General features: G+C 40.0%; 1 protein-coding gene across 3 annotated transcripts in view; it reads left to right on the top strand.

The window, feature by feature from the left end:
* The window catches only part of sh3rf1.L (SH3 domain containing ring finger 1 L homeolog), a 98,998-nt gene extending 91,557 nt beyond the window's left edge, over positions 1-7,441 (top strand). For all 3 annotated transcript variants that reach the window (XM_018230913.2, XM_018230906.2, XM_018230921.2), the window contains 3 exons: positions 1,966-2,294; positions 3,863-4,197; positions 6,958-7,441. In XM_018230913.2, coding sequence (XP_018086402.1) covers positions 1,966-2,294; positions 3,863-4,197; positions 6,958-7,126 — 833 coding nt within the window. In that variant the 3' untranslated portion in view covers positions 7,127-7,441. The remainder of the gene's footprint in view (positions 1-1,965; positions 2,295-3,862; positions 4,198-6,957) is intronic.
* The last annotated feature ends 16,036 nt before the right edge of the window (positions 7,442-23,477 follow it).

Raw genomic sequence — 23,477 nt, forward strand, 5'->3', positions numbered from 1 at the left:
TTCACAGGGAGGATGCATATATACATGGCCACAGCCTATGAATGCAGTAACTGCGAAAATTGGCACATTCCTGAAAATTGATTGGATTGCATCAGTATAACTACTAGTGAAAACTATTTACATTTTTAAAATCCTCCCTACCCAACTCCTGCAGCTCATCGATATTCTGCAATAATCAGAAACCTGTGAAGCTAGGAAAATACATAGCACCAGTGGGATCTATACCAATAAAACCAATATTTTATTCATATCATTAAGATACAGGAGCTTAAAGGAATAGTTCAGTGTGAAAATAAAAACTGTGTAAATAGATAGGCTGTGCAAAATAAAAAATGTTTCTAATATAGTTAGTTAGCCAAAAGTGTAATATATAAAGGCTGGAGTGACTGGATGTCTAATAAAACAGCCAGAATCCAACTTCCTGCTTTTCAGCTCTATAACTCTGAGTTAGTCAGCGACTTGAAGGGGGGCCACATGGTACATTTCTTTTCAGTGAGTTTGTAATTGATCCTCAGCATTCAGCTCAGATTCAAAAGCAACAGAAATGACCCATGTGGCCCCCCTCAAGTCTCTGATTGGTTACTGTCTGGTAGCCAGGGCAACCAGTCAGTGTAAACCAAGAGAGCTGAAAAGCAGGAAGTAGTGATCTGACTGACTTGTTATACATGAAATCACTCCAGCCTTTATACATTACATTTTTGGCTAACTAACTATATTAGAAACATTTTTTATATTGCACAGCATATCTATTTACCCAGTTTTTATTTTTACACTGAACAATTCCTTTAAAGGGATACTGTCATGGGAAAAAAAAATCTAAATGCACCAGTTAATAGTGCTGCTCCAGCAGAATTCTGCACTGAAATCCATTTCTCAAAAGAGCAAACAGATTTTCTTTTATATTTAATTTTGAAATCTGACATGGGGCTAGACATATTGTCAGTTTCCTAGCTGCCCCAGTCATGTGACTTGTGCTCTGATAAACTTAAGTCACTCTTTACTGCTGTGATGCAAGTTGGAGTGATAACACCCCCTCCCTTTCCCCCCAGCAGCCTAACAACAGAAAAATGGGAAGGTAACCAGATAGTAGCTCCCTAACACAAGATAACAGCTGCCTGTTAGATCTAAGAACTAGGGATGCACCGAATCCACTATTTTGGATTCGGCCGAACCCCCAAATCCGTCGCAAAAGATTTGCAGAATACCAAATCCTAATTTGCATATGCAATTATGCATATGCAAATTGCTTATTTACTTCCTTGTTTTGTGACAAAATGTCATGCGATTTCCCTCCCTGCCCCTAATTTGCATATGCAAATTAGGATTCGGTTTGGCCGGGTAGAAGGATTTGGACAAATCAGAATCCTGCTGAAAAAGGCCAAAACCTGGCCGAATCCTGGATTTGGTGCATCCCTACTAAGAACAGCACTCAGTTGTAAAATCCAGGTCCCACTGCGGCACATTCAGTTACATTGAGTAGGAGAAACAACAGCCTGCCAGAAAGCAGTTCCATCCTAAAGTGCTGGCTCTTTCTGAAAACACATGACCAGGCAATATGAAATGAGATAGCTGCCTACACACTAATATTACAACTAAATAAAAAATACACTTGCTGGTTCAGGAATAAAATGTTATATGATGGAATGAATTATTTGCAGTGTAAACAGTGTAATTTAGAAATAAAAAAAGCCAGTGGCCAATATGGCTTTTGAGAAAGTGCCTGGTAGCCACGAAACTCATCAAGTGTATGGTAAGGGGATGATGGTTTAAACTCCTTTATCTTAACGATATTAATAAAAGATTGGTTTTATTGGAATACATCCCGCTGGTGCTCCGTATCGTCCTTGCTTCTATGATTTCCCAGAAATCCGTGACATGTCAACTGTGCCTTTCCTTCCATAATGATCACATAGTGAATACTGTAAACTTCCTTTGTGACTTTCTTATTCTTTCTTTCCTCCAAAGCTGCTGCACACAGCCAGGATCGTCCAACAGCAGCTGTGACTCCCATCCAGGCTCAGATCCCAGCTGCATCTGTTCTCCCACAATTGGCTGCCACTTCACAGCAAATGCCACCTCCTCTTTCAGGTCCAGCTGCTTACATCAATGCGGCAATGAACATTAGCCGAGCAGGTGTGCCGGCGGCATCCGCAGCCTCTTCCTCTGTTCCCACCGCTGCATTTGAAGCAGATTCCAGTTGGAAGGCTGGCTCTGGACTTGCTGGGTGTTCCTTTACTGAAAATGTCTCTGCACCTTTAAATGCTGCTGCTAATAAGCAAGATAAAGATAGTAAGGTGGGTAGACTCTATTTATAGGCCATAGCCCCATCCTGCTGATAAATGAATCAAGCCTGACCATAGAAACAACCTGCAGTGTGACAATGGATTTCTCTGTAGTTGGGTATTTCTGTGTTACTGCTGGTAAAGCCAAACATATTGTGACTCTTCCAGGAGGCAAGTTCTGTTTTATATGACACAGATTATGAAGGCCTATTCATGTATCTAGTTGTATAGAGAGTGCAAAAGTCCTTTACTGTACAAGGAATCAAAGTTTCATTAACTTCTCATTCTGTCTGTCAATATCTCTTTACCCCAGGCTGTTTTATGCAGTAACTTAATGAGCAGTTACTAAAGCACAAACTTTTCCCTTACAGTCTAATCTCTGCCTGTTCTTGATTTCCAAACCTGCCTAATGACAGTACAGGTATGGGATACGCTATCCGTAAAACTTTTATCCAGAAAGCTCTGAATTAGGAGAAGGCCATCTCCCATATACTCAATTTTATCTAAATAATCCAAATGTATTTCCTTTTTCTGTGTAATAATAAAACAGTAGCTTGTACTTGATCTCAGCTAGGATATAATTGATCCTTATTGGAGACAAAATTAGTCTATTTGGTTTATTTAATGTTTATATGATTTTCTAAAGATACAAATCACGGAAAAATCCATTTTCTGAAAACCCCCAGGTACCAAGCATTCTGGATAACAGGTCCCATACCTGTATTACAAGCAGCAGCTTTGGCTTACAGTTTTCATGGCATAATGGTGTGGGCTAATAAAAACCAGTTTGGCCAATCAGCTTCAAGCTAATTTAATTAGCTATATAACAAAGATGTGGGCCCACCAGAAATAGTCTGGGCAGGACCTGCCTCAACACACTTACAAAAAAAAACTTACAGTAAAAAAAACTTAAACTAAAAAAACTTACACTTAAAAAACTAACCAATTAGCCTGCAGGCTGAAACAGTGGTTCTATCTGGCCATCCATATGTGTGGTATAAAGGACAGATATGTTGCAAAAATCTTATTGATCCCAACGTCTGATCAGTGCCACCAATTGGCTATTTTTTGTTCTTTATGTTCAAATAGGCTGTTTTAGCCTGAATATAAAATATCCACAGAAGCACCCAGAAATGAGTATAAAATATGCTCGGTTCTAGTAAAGTGGGTGCCACAAGTTATTTCCTGGCTAAATAAATCAGATTACGGTTCAGAGCGTGCTTTGCAATAAGTCGGTAACCCAATGCCATGGGTAAGTTGTTGAGAATGATGCCTGCGCATTTATTTTATTTACAGATGGCACATTATCTACATGTTATACAAACACTCACACTGTGTAACCATTACTGAAGGAATATCATGGAGGCTTTATGGAAAGGTTTGCTGATTGTGCCACTAATCTTTATTATGAAAATGCCAGTGTAAGCAGCAACTTTCTCATTTCAGCAGTCTCGTGTGGGAATTTCATGGTTGCTGGATGTCGTTTTCCTTGCTCAATGATACCCAGAAGATTTTAGCTATACAAATTGGAAAAGGTGCATAAATATACTTTTTGAGCCAAACGCTGCTTTGTTTTGCAGAAGGAAAAGAAAGGCTTGCTAAAGTTACTGTCAGGGGCATCTACAAAAAGAAAGCCTCGCTCGTCTCCCCCGCACTCTCCAACCCAAGAACTGGAACAGACAAATTCAGAAGCAGCAGCGCTGGAGGGAGCTGTAGGGCCAGACATTGTGCCAGTTGGTGGCAATGGCCGAGCTGCTTCCTGCACTGTGGATTGTGACTCAGTATCTGCCTCAACTCTGGCTCAGGATAACCGCAAGCCAGCTTCCTTGGATACCAACGTTCCCATTGCACCTCCACCAAGACAGCCTTGCTCATCGCTGGGCAGTGTTCTAAATGATTCCCGGCCTTGTGAAAGGTAAATTTGTTTTACTGTTTGTTTGAACAGCGACTGTTCATTTAGTGCATGTTCCGGAAGTACATGTAGTATAGTATATTGTAGCACACGTTAAAAGAATGTGTATCTACTCCTGTGTTGACCACTTCACTTCTCCTGTTTTTGCTCAGTCTAATATATGTCTTTATTTTACTTTATTTTTAGTAACCTCTTAAAGTGATACTAAAATATTCATTTATAAAATTAAGTAGTCTCCATGCAAAACTGTGATTGACTGGTGTAAGCATTGTGTCTGTGACCGTTTCACTGGGCATATTTTCCCTTTAGACTAAAGAACAAAATGTACTAAATATACTGTCACAGCTTGGATGGTTTCTCTCTAACATGTTAAAGGGATACTGTGTTTAAAAACACATCAGTTAATAGTGCTGCTTCACCAGAATTCTGCATTGAAATCCATTTCTCAAAAGTGCAAACTGATTTTATTATATTTAATTTTGAAATCTGACATGGGGCTAGACATATTGTAATTTCCCAGCTGCCTCCAGTCATGTGATTTGTGCTCTGATACATTTTAGCCATTCTTTACTGCTGTACTGCAAGTTGTGATATCAACCCCCCCCCAGCAGCCTAACAACAGAACAATGGGAAGGTAACCAGATAGCAGCTCCCTAACACAAGATAACAGCTGCCTGGTAGATCTAAGAAAAATCCAGGTCCCACTGCGGCATCTTCAGTTACATTGAGTAGGAGAAACAACAGCCTGTCAGAAAGCAGTTCCATCTTAAAGTGCTGGCTCTTTCTGAAAGCACATGACCAGGCAAAATGTCCTGAGATGGCGCCTACACACCAATATTACAAGTAAACATAGTAACATAGTCCATCAAGTTCAACCTTTTTACTTTTTTTAACCTGCCTATCTGCCAGTTGATATGAATAGGAGAGGGCCTGAATAGAAACATGAGTAATACAAAGTAGCAATCACAATTAATGTGTAGCCATACAGAGTATTTGCTTTTTAGAAGGGGTCAGCGACGCCCATTTGAAAGTTGCAGAGTCAGAAGAAAAAGGCAAATAACTATAAACTATAAAAAACAAAAATAATTGCAACCAATTGAAAGGCTGCTTACAATTGGCCATTCTATAACATACTAAAAGTTACTTTAAAAGTGAACCACCCCTTTAAAGGTGAAACACACACTGTCTTGAAGGGTAAGGGAGTCAGTCTACACAGTTAACGATCCTTTGGTGTGCACTAGGCCCCTCTGCAAAAATTGTCTTCAGAGGGTCCCATGCATGGTAATTAATCCCTACCTGCCCCCCAACCTTGCCCGCCTACTACCCACCCATCGGCAGCCCTCTCCTGCCCCCTCTGGTCCATTCTGATGGCTCCCTGCATTCTCCCTCCCTGGAGTCACCGCTCAATGCTAGGCAAGCGGCTGGGCATGGAGTTATGCCACTGTTTGATGTACGTTTGTATCTAGGATTAATGCTGTCCTGCTGTAGAGATACAATTGATTCATAATTACTACTAGTACCTAAAGTTAATGCAACTTTTTCCAGTTAAATAATATGGGATAAGGAGAAATCATGGTGGTCCCTGGTGCCCAATGCCCGCATGCTAAGGTTTGTAGGGATGTGTGTGGCAAAAGAGGGGTTGGAGAGGAGGTGGATAAGCTCTGTAGTATACAATGGGATTCTTCAAAACTTATCTGTTATCTACTGTGTCTCCTGTGCTTGAATGGCTGCCCCAGTGGCTACACAGCAGCCTGTTTATATAAACTATAGTTGTATTTCAAACAGTTTTACCAGTGCAGGGCAACAGTACATTATATTGTCATTCCTTTAAAACACTTTCATTTTTTGGTGTTACTGTTCCTTTAATGGCAGCACGGGCCTTTGGGGCCAGTTTTTCCAACACTGCAAAGGGTAAAACAGAGCCCCCTTCTAAAATCATTTAAGGTTAGTAAACATTTGTCATCCCAGCATCCCCTGGCAGAGCTGGGGGGGGGATTATGAGATTGTAGGTCTTTGACAGTTGGAATATTATTGGTGGCTTGTCCTTGAATTACGGGCTATTAACACTGATTTCTAACCCTAAATAGCTCTGAGTCTAGTAATAGTAATGTCCCTTCATTCTGCCATATTTTAAAGCAGAGTGCTGTGCTGAGGAATGCACTTTCTGTTCTGTTCTTAAAGGAAAACTATACCCCCAAAATGAATACTTAAGCAACAGATAGTTTATATCATATTAAGTGACATATTAAAGAATTTTATCAAACTGGTAAATATATATACTGAAGTAAATATTTTACTTCACCAACATTTTGTGATGGTCTCTGTGCTGCCTCAGAGATCACCTGACCAGAAATACTACAACTCTAACTGTAACAGGAAGAAGTGAGGAAGCAAAAGAAGTAACTCTGTCTGTTAATTGGCTCATTAACATGTATAGTTTGTTTGTGTGCACCGTGAATCATACGATCCCAGGGGGCGGGGCCCTTATTTTTTAAAATGGTAATTTTCTATTCATGATTACCCAGTGACACATACTACTAAAAAAGTATGTTGTATGAAAAATGGTTTGTTTACATGAAGCAGGGTTTATGCAATATATTTTATAGAGACCTACATTGTTTGGGGGGTATAGTTTTCCTTTTAATTAGCCTTTTTTGGTTATAGGGCTTATTTCCATGATACAAATATTGTCAGACAAAGCTGAGCCATATTGAATTGTGCTCTGTGCCTATAAAGTGTGACTAAAGTGCGTCTCTTCTGCAGATACAGAGTGGTAGTCTCCTACCCACCCCAGAGTGAGGCGGAACTAGAGCTGAAGGAAGGCGACATTGTATTTGTGCACAAGAAGCGGGAAGATGGTTGGTTTAAAGGCACACTCCAACGGAATGGCAAAACCGGCCTATTCCCGGGCAGCTTTGTGGAGAATATTTAACACTTATTTTGCTACAGAGTTAACGAATGAGCACAAGACACGCAGCCGCTTGACCGTAGCTGTCGGTCCTTTCCCGGAGCAAATCTAACTGCACTGAAGAACCATTCAGCATCTTGTAGCCCTATTTAACTACAAACGATCTGAACAAGACTGCTCCATCTGCTGATTTCATATCTCCATGGAATTTATTTGTCAATGTATTTGTGCCTTGTACTGTTAAGTTTATCATATTTTTTTATACTTGTTTTTTTTTTCCCCGAATAACAAATAAACTGTTGTTTACGAGGCTTTAGATAATAATAATTTATTTCTTGACATTTGTGTTGTACATTTTTTTGCAATCCCTGTCGCTATAGAGAAAACCATGGAATTATAAATGTAACCCTTTATTAATTTATGAAAAGCCACAAGGAGAGAAGCTGGATTGTTCTGTAGAACACTTGGATGCCAGAGACTCTTAGGTTCCTGGGGGGACATATCAGTGGATATGGTCAGTTTATGATGCTGATAGTGGGGCATTGCCCTGGGCTCTAGTTCCATGAGTGGGAAAATATGTTGCAAAAAAAAAATGTCATATCACAACAGTATGTCAGTATTTAGATAAGGAGTGTCCAGCCTGTGGCCCTCCAAGTGTCAGTGAAACTAGAGTAGTAGTTCAGGAACAGCCAGAGCTTCACAAGTTGGATATTCCTGATTATTTTATATTGGGGTCTCCATTCTTCCTGCATTGCTTGGGGACCCCATCATGTCTTTTACTCCAGTCCTGAAAGTATGTTATGCCAAAACACTTCCATTTGTTATATTTAGTCCATCTGCCGGGGTAAAAAGGTGTTCATGCTACGCTCCATTCAAGGGCATGACTTAAAGGGACACTGTAGATAAAGTTGCTTTGGTTATAATGGTATATGTCAATCAGGAAAAAACTAGACCTGTTTGGTTTTACATTTTGTTGAAGGTTTTGAAAAGCTTTTCCGTTTTCTCTCTCTCTCTCAACCTTAAGCTGGCCAAACATTGCCAAGCGAGCGATCTTTCCCCGATATGCCACTAACGGCATGGCTATATTGGGGGTAATTCGGCTGTATGGACGAACAATCGAATTACGATACGCCAAGGGGCTCCGACGGGTCGGTCGGGTAAAAATCAAACCTTCCCGATCGATATCGTGGCCAGATATCGATCGGGAAGACACGGGCAGATTAGCTGTCAAATTGGTCTAAATGACCGATATCGGCAGCTTTATCTGCGTGTGTATGGCCACCTTTAGGCCTTCTCTGTGGATAGATGGATGAACCCGGCCAAGTTTTGAAGGGAGACTACTGTTTTGGCCAGATGCATGGCTTAGCAGTTTGGGGTGATGGTGAGGGGCGTCCTCTACCTACATCCCTGTTTGAATTTAAAATGCTGCCTTCTGTTGCTAGAGCACACTGCTTCGTATGTATCAAAACTTACAATATGGTTTTGAAATACAGGTATGGGACCTGTTATCCAGAATGCTCGGGACCTGGGGTTTTCCAGATAACCGATCTTTCTGTAATTTGGATCTTCATGCCTTAAGACTACTAGAAAACCATTTAAACATTAAATAAACCCAATAGGTTGGTTTTGCTTCCAATAAGCATTAATTATATCTTAGTTTGGATCAAGTACAAGCTACTGTTTTATTATTACAGAGAAAAGGGAAATAATTGTTAAAAAAAACCCAGACTATTACTGGATTATATAAAATGGAGTATATGGGAGACTTTCCGTAATGCAGAACTTTCTGGACAATAATGGAACCCATACTTGTATTTGAGAGGTGGCCTTAACTGCCTTTATTTTGCGTTCAGTGCTGTTGGGAGGTTCTCGAATGTTTTTTTACTGCAACATTAATGGAAAAAGGTTTTGAATCCAAACAGTGTATCTGTAGATTAAGGAATGCAAATGACTGTTTCATGTAGGACATTGTCTAGCTATAATTTCCCTCTAACACAATAAACTTGTACTGTCTCTGTAGGAATACACCGTGTACACAGCAATAAGGAGGAGACTGTAAATGATCCCAGTTCTTTGGGAATTAAAGCAATATCTTAGAAGCAGAACCATTAGTATCAGACTGTTAGGGCCTATCTACCTGTACTTTATGCATTGTTGTGTGTGTAAGGTATATACTGTGTTATTGCAAATGTTATCATCGTGAATGGTTCCACTTTTAGACGAGTTCTCTGCTGATGAAAATGCTTTCCATGATATTATTGGTAGACAATGACTATTATGTTTGTGGGGCTGGGATAAGCTATAACAAGTGAAAACTGGCAGCATTGCCTACTCTGTAATACTAAATTGCATATGCTATTCTGCTGGCACTTAAGTCTATGTTCTAGCTAGTTTTGCTTGTATTTGCTTTGGGGTGTGAATAGCATTAACAGTGACTAATGTGCTTTCCATATGACCTCCTTTAATTGAGCCATTAGATTGTATAAAAGGTCTCCAAGGCCAGGGCCAAACGAGAGACTTCACAGCAATGTGACATTTACTGTAAATGCTCTGCAGCCAGATTTGTAATCACCAGCTCCCAACCTCACTGCACTACAATACTTACTGGGGTACAGCCGATCTACATAAGCCTTTCCAACATCAGCAATTACATCTCAGGGGCTTCCCTCTCCTGCCTGTCCATATCCCCCAAAGCAGCTACATGAGATAGGGAGACACTGGGCAAACTAGTCACCTATGTGGCCCTTGTCTTACAAACAATTCAGAGGAGCACAGCCTTCCACTTCTTTTTTTATTTGTGCTTTGTATTGGACTGCTGCTAGCAAACATTAGCTTTATTAGAGGACCTAACCGTAATTATATTTACATAAGTCTCCCCAAAGTGGCCATGTCCTTGGTGCAAGGACAAAATGTTACATTGATTTAAAGTATATGAGCAAACGTAAAGGGTTGTTCCTGCGGCCTGTAGTTTTCAACTAATGACTGATTTTCATCTGACCACACCCAGTTATGTTAAGCCACACCCCTTTCTTCTCACATTGAGTGTCAAGCCATGCTTCCCGCTAAGCTGTTACAATTATGCTCCACCCTTTCTAGGGCTGAACAGCAGGGGCCACACATGATGTTGGCAGTGTAAAATGGCTAATATGAAAATCAAGGGAAAAAAGTAAATCGTGACATAACTTAAACGAGCTGCAACCCCTACAATAGAAGTTTGTGGGGTCCCATTATGCACCCACAGGCAATCTCATCTCAGCTCACCCAGTTTGTTTGTGGCAGAAGCTGGGGAGGAGGATTACCATACAGCAGACTGTGCATACAGATATATGCTACCACTAGTAAATTGCAAGGTTGCTCAAGAGAGCACATTGACTATAATTATGGTTCTTTTTGACTGTATATCAAAGCTTTCTTCAGTTAGCCTACAGCCTATGTGTATAACTAGGGATAGTGCTTACAGCAGTCCTTGATCACATGATTATGCTAGTTCATGGCCTGGCTAATGTACACTGCTGAAATGGTTTGGTTCTAGGTAACACAACATGATTTATCCATTGATTCCACACCAGGGCCGAGGTTTTGCACAGGACCATTGAATAGAAATGTCCAATAGACTGACTTGAAGGCAGCCACAAATACAAGAGCATTGGGGCTGCAGATCATTCTACGGCCGTTATTAACCTTCTCGAGATATACAAGGAGGTGTATTTGTGTTTAGAGAACACATAATTACATATATTTAAATGAAATTTGCACTTTTAAAGGTGAGGTGACAGGACACCCACTTGTTCAAACACACAGTGAGACCACCCAGAAAGTATTTTGTTTGTTGCTGTTTAGAAAGTGTGTTCCTTGTTTCTTCTAATTCGCTGCAATCATTCAGCTTGTTTTGGTGAGGGATGACTGAGCGCTAATTTGGCTTTTAAAATGGAATGTTAATCGGGATTCTGGGACATAGAACTGCTGATCTTTAGAACGTTCTCAATATTTGCTGAAGCAAGTGGGATTCATGCTGATATACAACTTATAGGAGTACTGATGTTGAGGAAACAAATGTAGATGGAAAATGTATATAGAGATGTGACATAGGCTTGCCAAATCCCAGTATCCTCCACCAAATTATATACAGGTGTGGGACCTGTTATCCAAAATACTTGGGACCTGGGGGTTTCCCAGATACTAAAAAAAAAAAATCACAAACATTAAATAAACCCAACAGGCTGGTTTTGCTTCCAATAAGGATTAATTCTATTTTATTAAGTACAAGCTACTGTTTTATTATCACAGAGAAATAGGAAATCATTTCTAAAAGTTTGAATTATGTAATTAAAATGGAGCGATTAGAAGATGGCCTTTCCGTAATTCGGAGCTTTCTAGCTATGTTTCTGGATAACTGTTGTTATATGCTCTCCCCACTGAAGAAAGAAAACCCTCCACCAATAGCATATGGTATATATTACTTTGTTGATCTAAAATATATTCCATATATATATATATATTATACTGTATATATATGTATATATATGTATATATATATATATATATATATATATATATATATATATATATATATATATATATATAGAGCAGAAGGCAGTCAAGGTTGCTGGCAGTTGTAGTCTGAATCTGAACGGCTGCAGCTAAAGTCATGAATACCATAATGTGGGAATAGATTAAACGCCAGCTCCCAGATTCACCAATCAGATGGCACCGTTTTTCCCATTGGGTAACTGACAGACTTGTGTGCATGGCGTCACAGTTCCAGGTCATACTAGAGTTAATTACCTATAGGGAATTATTACTTTATGTAGAAATGTATTTTCCCCCTGATCAGTCTCTGTACTCAAATCATTTCGGCACAGAGCAGAGATGTCCCTAATTCAGACCCTCCGGCACAATTCCCAGCATTCTCATGGCAAACAAGTAGATTGTATTTGATACTGGCTGCTGCATATTTCTGACAGGAGTATTGCTAGGAAGGAGTACTTCCCCTTTATTCCCTGTGACTAGTAGGTGCCAGGGTTCAAATGGCTAAAATAACCATAAAACATTTGCACAAAGTGATTTTTTTTATGATTTTATAAGAAGTAATAGAAATGGCTTGTTTTCCTTAAATAAAGGATCTTTGACAACATTCCATCATGTGTCTATGTATCAGTACTGTGTCTGTATCTGTACGTGTTCTGTCCGTCTGTCCATACTAGCCGACTTGACTATGAAGCTGATGTGTAAATGAAGCTGCCATTGGCCTCCTAGCGAATGAGCTGCCTGGGAGGTGCGGCCCTGTATAAAAGCGCTTCATATATGAATACAATGGCAGCCGCCGTTAGCTACAGAATTTCACTCACAAACGCAAGACTGTTGGCGCTGTTCAAAATTGTCATGTTTTTTTATGATCTTTTTGATGTTTTTCAGAGGATTCTAGATGAATGTTTTGTAACAAGGATTTGTTGCATAGCAGTACATTTATAAAAACTGAATTCATTTTTTTTCATCAAAAATAAAATTAGTCTTAAAAACTGTGATTTCTGTGGTTGTTGTTTTCTCCATTACATATACGTTTGCCCTTCCTCAGGAACAAATAAACTGAACACGTCTTACAATGAAGTTATTTAAAAGTATTGGGTGTGATACCAACTATAGTGGGGGGGAACACTCACATTTTAGGGTCAGGGCACTCGCTCAGATTAGGGTATCGTTTTCTGAAGTCGCCCGTAGTTTCATCGTGGGGCAACTTTGGAAAACAAAGTGTTCCGAGTGCCATCCTTCGGGCGATTTATATTCTAACCGGCGGAAGTCAGTTCGGGGAGATTAGTCGCCCGGAAGTAGAGGAGATTTCTTGCCGGGCGACTAAAAATCTGAGCATGTGCCCTGACCCTGAATCGCATCACTAATGTCCATATATCTCCCCAAGGTGCAGAGCTTGCATATTTTATCACATACATTGGTAATCTCAAAGAATACATTATTTAATATTTACACTGATTCAGACCTTTATCCAATATGAAAATGTATTTTATGTGGGTTGGATTGGGCGGTCTGGAGCTCACCAGGGCTACCACCTCAGGGGTCCCACACCCACTTAGGGGGCCCCATCCCAATATTGAGCTCATCCAGAGGCCGCAACCCTCTCCCCTGACTCACATTCCTTTTCTCTTTTCTGTCATTTTGGATCAGGGGGAGCACGGTGAGTGCCCACAGTTTTCAGCAGTGAAGCAGGTCTGGGTAAGCAGGGCCCACCAGGTTTTTCCCAGCCCTGTTTGTGGATGATATTTCCATTCTGACCCTGTTTGTGGATGATTTCCATCACATGGTGTGATTAACCTGAAATGATATTGAAATTAAATATCTTAGTTCTTTAGCTACCCCCCACCCGTTACGTGATCCTGGTCTTGTTATAATTTGTATTTTACATTGGAATTAATAAACTTCCTGTGCACATGGGTGCGCTCTTTGTCGCTGCTCAGAAGTTACGTTTAAGAAATCCTCGAAGATGATCAAAACATGATCAGAAATTAGTGGATTAGAACCTGTGAGCAGATATTGCATACCAAACACAGTCGTCATGGGCCCCATAAATATACTTTGCATGCAGATTTTGGCGTTTCTATGCAGACAGACAAATGGCATAGTGTTGTTAAGCTAATGACAGACAAAGTGAAGCAGATATGCTGCATTCTGCTTCCTTAAAGGGATCCTGTCATCGGAAAACATGTTTTATTCAAAACACATCAGTTAATAGTGCTACTCCAGCAGAATTCTGCACTGAAATCCATTTCTCAAAAGAGCAAACAGATTTTTTTATATTCAATTTTGAAATCTGACATGGGGCTAGACATTTTGTCAATTTCCCAGCTGCCCCTGGTCATGTGACTTGTGCCTGCACTTTAGGAGAGAAATGCTTTCTGGCAGGCTGCTGTTTTTCCTTCTCAATGTAACTGAATGTGTCTCAGTGGGACATGGGTTTTTACTATTGAGTGTTGTTCTTAGATCTACCAGGCAGATGTTATCTTGTGTTAGGGAGCTGCTATCTGGTTACCTTCCCATTGTTCATAGTTTGGCTGCTGGGGGGAAAAAGGGAGGGGGCGATATCACTTTAATTTGCAGTACAGCAGTAAAAGAGTGATTGAAGTTTATCAGAGCACAAGTCACATGACTTGGGGCAGCTGGGAAATTGACAATATGTCTAGCCCCATGTCAGATTTCAAAATTGAATATAAAAAAATCTCTTTGCTCCTTTGAGAAATGGATTTCAGTGCAGAATTCTGCTGGAGCAACACTATTAACTGATTCATTTTGAAAAAAACATTTTTTCCCATGACAGTATCCCTTTAATGTGTGTGCAGCAATGGGATCAGCCCATCAGCAAACACACAGGATTTTGGTGTGGAAAATGATGCATTTTAGTATGTTGTGACAATGAAGGGCTGCACCATAGCAAGTAAAATGAAGCCTAGGCAACAATGTGATCTACAGCATATACTGTATATACCTGTAGCAAGTATCCCAAAACAATCATTGTGCATGACAACTGAGCACATGAACCCCTGTCACTATGTGAAGAGATGAAATCCACTTTATGATACAATTGCTCAGGGTCAGGGTTAGTTAAGAGTATACAGGGGCAGCTGCTGGTTGACTGACCAAGTTATCAGCCTGGGCAAATAATGTGTTCAACATGATGCTCATTAAATATGAAAATGTGCAGGAGGGATGATGTTTGATTATAAACAAGAGATAAAAGAATTGTGCTCTCTCTCCTGTTTCTGATTCCAGTATTCAGTTCCCCCATCCCACAACTGCAGGGAATATACAGGTGTTTGATAAATAAAAGATGAAAATAATTGCTAGTGCCTCAGGGTACAGGCAGCTATTGCTGGTCCCACTGTGTACAAGATTGAACAGCTCCCTCTTTGCTCTTCTCATTGCACCTCAGGGTGAGACACGTCACATCACAAGACATTACCCATAGCACACACATCACACAGACTTGGCAAACTACAATGATTCAGGCTTGCCCATTGTGCTGTTCACAGGAGGAAGTGCAGGAACAAAAAACACAGAAGGAGTTATTTCTTTCCCTATGCAATTAAAAAGGGAACACGCTCACACAACCTTATTCTGTCACCATTATTTCTATTTAACTTGTAGGGGTTAAAGCATAGTGATATTTTTGTTCACCCTCCCTGGTGGGAATCGTATGTAAGTCTCCAGCGCTGGTGTCTCCATGCAACTCCACTAAGGACAATGTTCTGATCTGCTACGGCACATATTAATAGTACTAAACACAGAACACAGGGACGGCACTAAGCAAAGGTCATACAGATGGGTTTGAATAATGACCACAAGAATTATAATTAAAGTAAAACCTGGTGATATATTAAATTAGGATTATACTAACAAATGGCCAAAAACAGAGATGCAGCAATTATTTTCCATCTCTGGCTCCAGAGTGACATCACTTCTGGTTTCGCGGGTCCCATGTCGGAAGGTAAGTCACCTATTCGTGAGCCTAGTGTAGCAGGGGATATATTGGGTGGTGGGTGCGGATCAGGTTGCAGGTCCTCGTGTCTGGGTTGGGTGCAGATCTATCCTACAAGATCCACTTAGGAACCTCTTGTCAGGGCCACTCAGCCAAATGCACAATAGCTGGAACCAAGGAGAAGGCATTATACTCAGTATCAGAATTTAAAAAAAGCTATTCTAGAGCAAATGCAGGAAGGCCAGGGCCTGAAATCGAGGAAAAACAAAATGAAGGCCCCACCCCCAGCTACAGCTGGAAGATGTTCAGCAACAGCTGAGGGGCCATATTGTGAGCGCCACATACAAGAATAGTAGTGTATTCTATATAACAATCATTTGTACCTTTTCCAAAGCATTTACTGGCAAAACCATAACCCTCTTCTAAAGGCCCCTAGTCCTAAACTGGTCCTGTCTAATCTGTAGCCAGAATAATGGTTTTTACTTACTGCACTGGGGCACCATATGGGCTAAAGCCAATTACTCTTACATTTCTGTTTCCATAAAGAAAATATGCACAGATGGAATGTTCTCTGTTTCACTTTATTCAAATGTAACCTTGTGCCTTCTCAGCTTTAATATATTCCTCTTCCATCTGGACAGTCCTAAACAGCCTCTGGCCAAACGGGCTCTTTCTTTCATTGTGTTTGTCTCACTGCCATGGAACATTATCAGCCTCATCTGCTCCCATTCATCCTTTTCTCATACAGAACCATTCTGAGATGGCCACTACCACAGTGTACTATTAATAGTATGCACATATATCGTTTGCAACTTTTCCTACCCAATTCTTTGCCCTGCCAGAGGGGTCGATCATCTGAACACTAAGTACAAAATGCAGACAAAACCCTATACACAGCACATGTCCTAGGATACAGGATTGCTGCACCAATTAATGTGCACGAGGCAGAACTCCCAGACATACAAGGGACCCCTTACACTTGGCCAGGGCCGCCATCAGGGGAGGACAGGGGGGAGAGTTGTAGGGGGCCCCGAGGGTAAGGGGGGCCCAGCCACGCCACACTTACTTGATTAGCCGGCCCCCCATCTTTGTGAGAGCTGTTGACTTCGGGAAGGCATGGACGTTTAACCAATTTTCTTATAATGTGGGGGGCCTGGCCACCAATTTTGGCCACCAATTTTTTTCTCATGTGGGGTCCTAGCCACCAATATTTTTTAATGGGGGGGCCCTGGCCAGAAATGTTTTTTATGGGGGGGGGCCTTACCACCAATATCTTTTTATTAACCATAGCCAACAATATTTTTTTTGTTTTTTTTACTGTGTGGTGGGGGACAGACCTGTAGGTGGGGCTTGCGGTGGGCGCAGCCCAGGGGGCCCAAGAAATTTTGTCGTATGGGGCCCTGCGATTTCTGATGGCGGACCTGCACTTGGCACTGGCTAGCACTAGGGCTCAATTACTAATATATCAGCTAAATTGCACAAGTGGGCAGCAAAAGTGGTTAGGGGTGCTGAGTTGAACTACAGATTGGGCACCTTGGGACACTATCTGCAAGTATTTTGCATATCATCCCTGTGTGTATGTGATTTCTCTAGATTTGCTTGTTTCCTTATACATTCCAAAGCATGATGTGAATATGATACAGACCTTAGACTGTGAGCTCCACCGGAGATGTGAATGACATATAATCTCTGTAAAGTGCTGCAGAATATACTGCACCATAAAAATAAAGTATACGTGATAAATTAGCTTTGAACAGGTTACAAGTTATAAATAAAGCAACGCTCAGCAGGAGCTACAGATTTGTATTTAGCAAATTTATATTACTTTACGTTAACTTTAACTTTTCTTTACATTAACAGGGACTTTGATGAGAACCCTCTTTGAAGTCTAACTTGTAATCTGTTATTTCCTTCATTTTATCGATTTCTGCAAAGAAATGTGTATATAATTGTGCATGTAGGATAACAAGGATGATACTTCTAAATAGCTGAAGTGCATTTTCAGAGTATAGTGCTTGTGGGGGTATTTTACAGATAAGGAGGAGTTAAGACTGAAAAGCTGCAAAGTGTACATGTAAAGCCCGACTCCAAAATACCTTATGCATTGCCTCTGTTTTGGGGTGTTGGTAAATACTGGTAAGTTATTGAATAATCACAAAGCAGAGGTTGAATGTTAATGCTGATGTGCTGGAAAAAATGACACATACCTTTCCTTTTTTTCAAGGAGGTTTCCTACAAAAAAAACCCCCTCATTAAGCCTAATGAGTGACAAATGCCTGCAAAGAGCTTGGCACATAGAATGTATGTGGAATAAGTATCTGGCGCTGTAATGAGCACTTGAGACTGGATAGCCGGCAGTTACCATTTCTATAGTGGGAGTTTAAAAGCTTTTTTGCCTTCAGGTTAGAGATAAATATCTAATTTATAATTTTACCAAGTAAAATATCTGGCTACAGGCTAGGGGGTGTAACTTTGGGGGCCTCCCTTAAAAATTTCACATTCATCATGAGTCCCCCATGCTACAGTTACACTACTTGTTAGAGCCCTAAGGCACAATCCTACTTTTCCTTTCTTCATGTTGTGCAGTTAGTGATAACAAAACAGAGAAGAACATCAGTGTAAAACAATGTGCGCTACAGATGAGGGAATTCTGCCTTCTGCACATGTTACAGGAAATTGCAATCCGTCAAATTACATAGGACGCTCCTCAAATGATACCCATCACATATGCACTGGCTAACAGAGTTTAATGTGTGTAGCTAATAAGAAATATATGTTCTGGCTTTTATTTGCAAGGGATGGAAATAATATTAGATGTGGATTTAATTTATAGTGTTTAATACTTCATTGGCTTTATGCAAATCCTCTGATCATGCTGAACTACTAAAATAAGATTTTTCAGCAGTGCACACACAAATGATACCAGTGCGTATATAAATAATCAAAGGTTTGTTTGAAGGGTTACTGGGATTCTTCATAATAACATTATCCGATTATACTATACTGCCGGTCTTGATAGTGGTAAGTGAGTCGTGGGAAATACAGGTATGGAACCCATTAGACAGAAAGCTCAGAATTACGGAAAGGCCATCTCCCATAGACTCCATTTTATCCAACTAATCCACATATTTAAAAAGGATTTCCTTTTTCTCTGTAATAATAAAACAGTAGCTTGTACTTGATCCCAACTAAGATATTGGAGGCAAAACCAGTCTATTGGATTTATTTCATGTATTATATGAATTTCTAGCAGATTTAGCAGAGATCCATTATCTAGAAAACCCCAGGTCCTGAGCATTCTGGATAACAGGTCCCATACATTAACTAGAAAGATGGCAGCGTGGTGCTTAGAAAAATCCTTGAACCAGTGCAACTTTTTCCAAACAAGCACCAGTCAGGGGAAAACGTTTTTAAACATGTTTTTATGTATTATTCAGGGAAAAAATCAATTTCATACAAATGAAATCATGAAATCATGACGACCGTTGGTGGGGAATGAAAGTTATGGATTTAATACACTGGGTATGGTAACTCCAGTGTATCCTTTCTTTGTTCTTTAAATGGAATATTCATTGAAATAACAGGTAGATATACTGTAGGTGGAATGATCGAATGGTGGAATGATAGTGAACATAGATTGCAAGAAAATCAAATGATTGGTAAAAAAAGGAATTGTTTCTGAAATGTTCTGCTTAAATAAATATTTGGAAAATAGAAAATCAGGTAAATATTTTGTGTTTGTCCAAATTTTTAGTGAAATAGAATATTCAGGTAACTGAACGTTATTGTGCTATTGCTTTCAGATATACTGATCAGAAATGATCCCAGCTGTGCTTCAAAACCCAGCCGGGAAGCTTCAGCACATAGGGTATTCCATCATTAACACTGATAAATAATAATTCAGCTTCAATTGCAGGTAATACCTGTATGGCTGAGGCTCCCCAGGAGGTTATAAAGCACAACCAGGGTCGCAGGGTAGGCCAGTGGTGGTGGTGGGGTCAAGTAAGACCTTCCTCCCAACATTTTAGAAATAAAAAGAGGGATAGAAAAAGATGGCGTGCGTACCGAAATGTATTTTGATCACGCCCATTTATGTGGCCACACCCCCTAATTACCATGTTCAATTTACAAAATTTGGCAGGTTATAAAAGTTTGAACATATTTCTGTGTTTTTTATCAGTTATTGCAGTTTTGCTAATGAAGGTGAATTGCCCTTTAAGCTGTGAGTCTAACTTTTCCCAAGGGACCTGTTACCTTATATTGTTACAATTACGTATTTGTTTATCTAGAAATTGTTACAAAAGTATCTTATCTTCTGCTGAGGCTGTTCTGGGCTCTCTACCAAAAGCCAATTAAGTTAGAAACATTGTTTCCTTTTCTGGCTGTTCAGTGCAGAGAAAAACGGGACTTTACAGTACAAACAAGGGACTGTGGGTTGAGCTGTCAAAAGAGGGACTGTCCCTCTAAAACGGGACATTTGGGAGGTATCAATAAGAATTTATTCCATTTCCCAAAAACCCAATTTCACTCATTTGTTTACCAACAATCCAGACCACTTAATATTCCAATTAACTGTACACTACAAATCTTATACATTATGTTTTCCTTTTCCTGAACATTCGATTTCACCAAATGTCTGCTTCACTGAAAATAGCATTTACCTTCCATTCTGATTCACTGAACAAGCCACTGCGCTAAACATTCCATTTACTGAATTGTAATGTTTCATTCAAAGGACTATTTGGTGGTACTGAATATTCAGGTCAATGTAATGTTCAGTGAAACCAAAAGATTTCCATAAAGGAATATTTAGTAAAACAGAATGTTCGGGTAAGTAGAAATAATGAAATTCAGGTAAGTACAGTTTCACAGATGAAACAAAAGTGCAATGGGTTAATTAGTTTAAACTGAATGAGAATGCTCAGTTAGGGGCAAATGTATCAAGGGTCGAATATCGAGGGTTAATTAACCCTCGATATTCGACTGCCAAATTAAAATCCTTCAACTTTGAATATCGAAGTCGAAGGATTTTGCGCAATTCGTTCGATCGAACGATCGAAGGAATAATCGTTCGATCGAGCGATTAAATCCTTCGGATCGAACAATTCGAAGGATTTTAATCCATCAATCAAAGGATTATCCTTCGATCAGAAAATTGTTAGGAAGCCTATGGGGTTATTGAAACTGATTTTTAAGTATCAAATTATCTTCACGTCTTTACTACTTTCTTTACTGACCCCTTTCATAGTGACTATTTACTGTGTCCCTTTCCAGTTAATAACAATTTATGGTGCTTGTTTATCAATTGGAACTCTAAGCATCTTGAAATTGCCTGATGTTTTCCAACCCCAAGCAACACAGGTGCAAGTTAGGGAGTGCTGGTGGGCACAAAGGAGCCATGTACCTTTCACTGGCCACAAGTCTGCAGCACAATGTACAATACATTTGTCTCCAGATAAAAAATAGTAAGTGTGAGGCAAAGAATGATGCAAATTCTTACTAATTGAGCACTAAGGGGAAAGACTCTAGCACTTCATGGAAATGAGGTCGGTTATCTTTTCATTTCTCGTTTATGAAGCGCAGTGAACGGAATTTAAATCTTTTTTTTAACCCTTTAAAGACGTTTTCCTTTTTTTTAATCAAAACATTACACGTTAGGCTCTGGCCACACGGGCAGATTAAGAGAGATTAGTCGCCCCAGCGACAAATCTCCTTTACTTCAGGGCAACAATCTCCCCGAACTGCCTTCCCTCTGCCCACCGCCGGCTAAAATGAAAATCGTCTAGGGGAAGGCACACGCGGCGCTTCATTTTCCGAAGTCGCCCGAAGTTTCCTCGTGAGGAACGCAGGTTGAGATTCTGCATTTTTTTGGCGTTCTGCGCCTACATGCGACTGTGTGAGTACAGCCCCATTGAAAAAAAAAAAACTGAATGCGCCTACTCCTGCGATCTGCTGCGGCTGAACGCATAAAACCGGAACGCAGGGGTGCGCAGATTCAAACGCTCGTCTGTAAGAGCCCTTAATGCTGAAGCCAGGCATCTGGCTAGAATCAGAGCAGAAACCCTGATCATGATGGGGTAATACCCAGATAGATTCACAAGCATGCCTGAAGGAAGTTGGGGACAAATCAAAGTGGTGGGACCCAGAAATAATCTTTGTAGGGGGCTCAGAGTGTGCAGGTTAAGCCCCTGTAGAAAGCCATAAATATTCTGTTCCCACTTATATGAACAAAGTAATTTTTGTTCAACTACTGGTGAAGGCTGAGATGCATCTCAAGTAGAGAAATATTACGTACAACACTAAAAACTGTTACTAAACAACAGCCAAACGCCGGACTGATGAGTTTCAGTTACGATTATTGAAACTAGTGCAACATAACAGCTGTTCATTCTTATACAGAATAAGATGAAAGTTTGTCTGATATGTGGGTCTAATTTTATCCCAAGCAAAAGGAGTATTACATCACAGATGGAATTAATTCAACATGATTAATTATAGATGCCGTAGGGATAGAAATTAGCTCCACACAGGATGGAAAACATTAATTGCATAATTAAAAATAAGTGTCAGATATATCATCACTTCTCCTTAATTAGGAGAAAGAGACGGGAGGCAGAAAGCACAATAAATTATCATTAGTGTTTCAGATTCTTTTTAAATAATTTTATTACTATAAAAAAAATGGGAGTTTGTGATCAGAAGCTCAGTGCATAATAGGAAAATAAGAGGTTGCAGAGCCTGGTAGGTTATTATTAATGAAAGGCTGCTTTTATGTTTCATACTGCGGCAATATTATTAATGTATTATACAAATGGCCATTTTAACGGTTAATGTCACAAAAAAAAAAAAAAAGATCCATTCTGCTTGTGGGGTGAATTTGAAGCACAGCAAAAAGAAATCTGGTGCAGATATTGGCCACACAGTTATTAAAACTTCTGCCCTAAATATAAATGAACTGCTCTCAGACAGATCTGCTTCACTTCATTAGACAGATCCTAGGTGATTGGTTGCTATAGGTCATTGCACTTGTCACATTTGCCCATTGTTAGTAAATAAGCCCCACTATAAAATGGCCGAGCAGAAAATCTACTTAGTGTCTGACAGCTATGACAAACAATTTCTGAATATATTCATTTGTTTTATAGGGAGACATTTCCTTTAACCATTAGTCCAACTCTAACTCCTCCATGATCCCAAATTCTCTGGTTTGAATGTAAGCTGCGTCAATTTCTGGTTCTAGACTACACCAATTGTTATCCCATAGTCTATGCATAACCCCAAGTAGACTTTTTAATTGCATCGTAAGGGATCCTTTCATCGGAAAACATGTTTTTTTCAAAACACATCAGTTAATAGTGCTACTCCAGCAGAATTCTGCACTGAAATCCATTTCTCAAAAGAGCAAACAGATTTTTTTATATTCAATTTTGAAATCTGACATGGGGCTAGACATTTTGTCAATTTCCCAGCTGCCCCTGGTCATGTGACTTGTGCCTGCACTTTAGGAGAGAAATGCTTTCTGGCAGGCTGCAGTTTTTCCTTCTCAATGTAACTGAATGTCTCAGTGGGACATGGGTTTTTACTATTGAGTGTTGTTCTTAGATCTACCAGGCAGCTGTTATCTTGTGTTAGGGAGCTGCTATCTGGTTACCTTCCCATTGTTCTTTTGTTTGGCTGCTGGGGGGGGAGGGAGGGGGTGATATCAATCCAACTTGCAGTACGGCAGTAAAGAGTGATTGAAGTTTATCAGAGCACAAGTCACATGACTCGGGGCAGCTGGGAAATTGACAATATGTCTAGCCCCATGTCAGATTTAAAAATTGAATATAAAAAAATCTGTTTGCTCTTTTGAGAAATGGATTTTAGTGCAGAATTCTGCAGCACTATTAACTG

This window comes from Xenopus laevis, chromosome 1L, assembly GCF_017654675.1.
Source record: "Xenopus laevis strain J_2021 chromosome 1L, Xenopus_laevis_v10.1, whole genome shotgun sequence".
Taxonomy (NCBI): Eukaryota; Metazoa; Chordata; class Amphibia; order Anura; family Pipidae; genus Xenopus; species Xenopus laevis.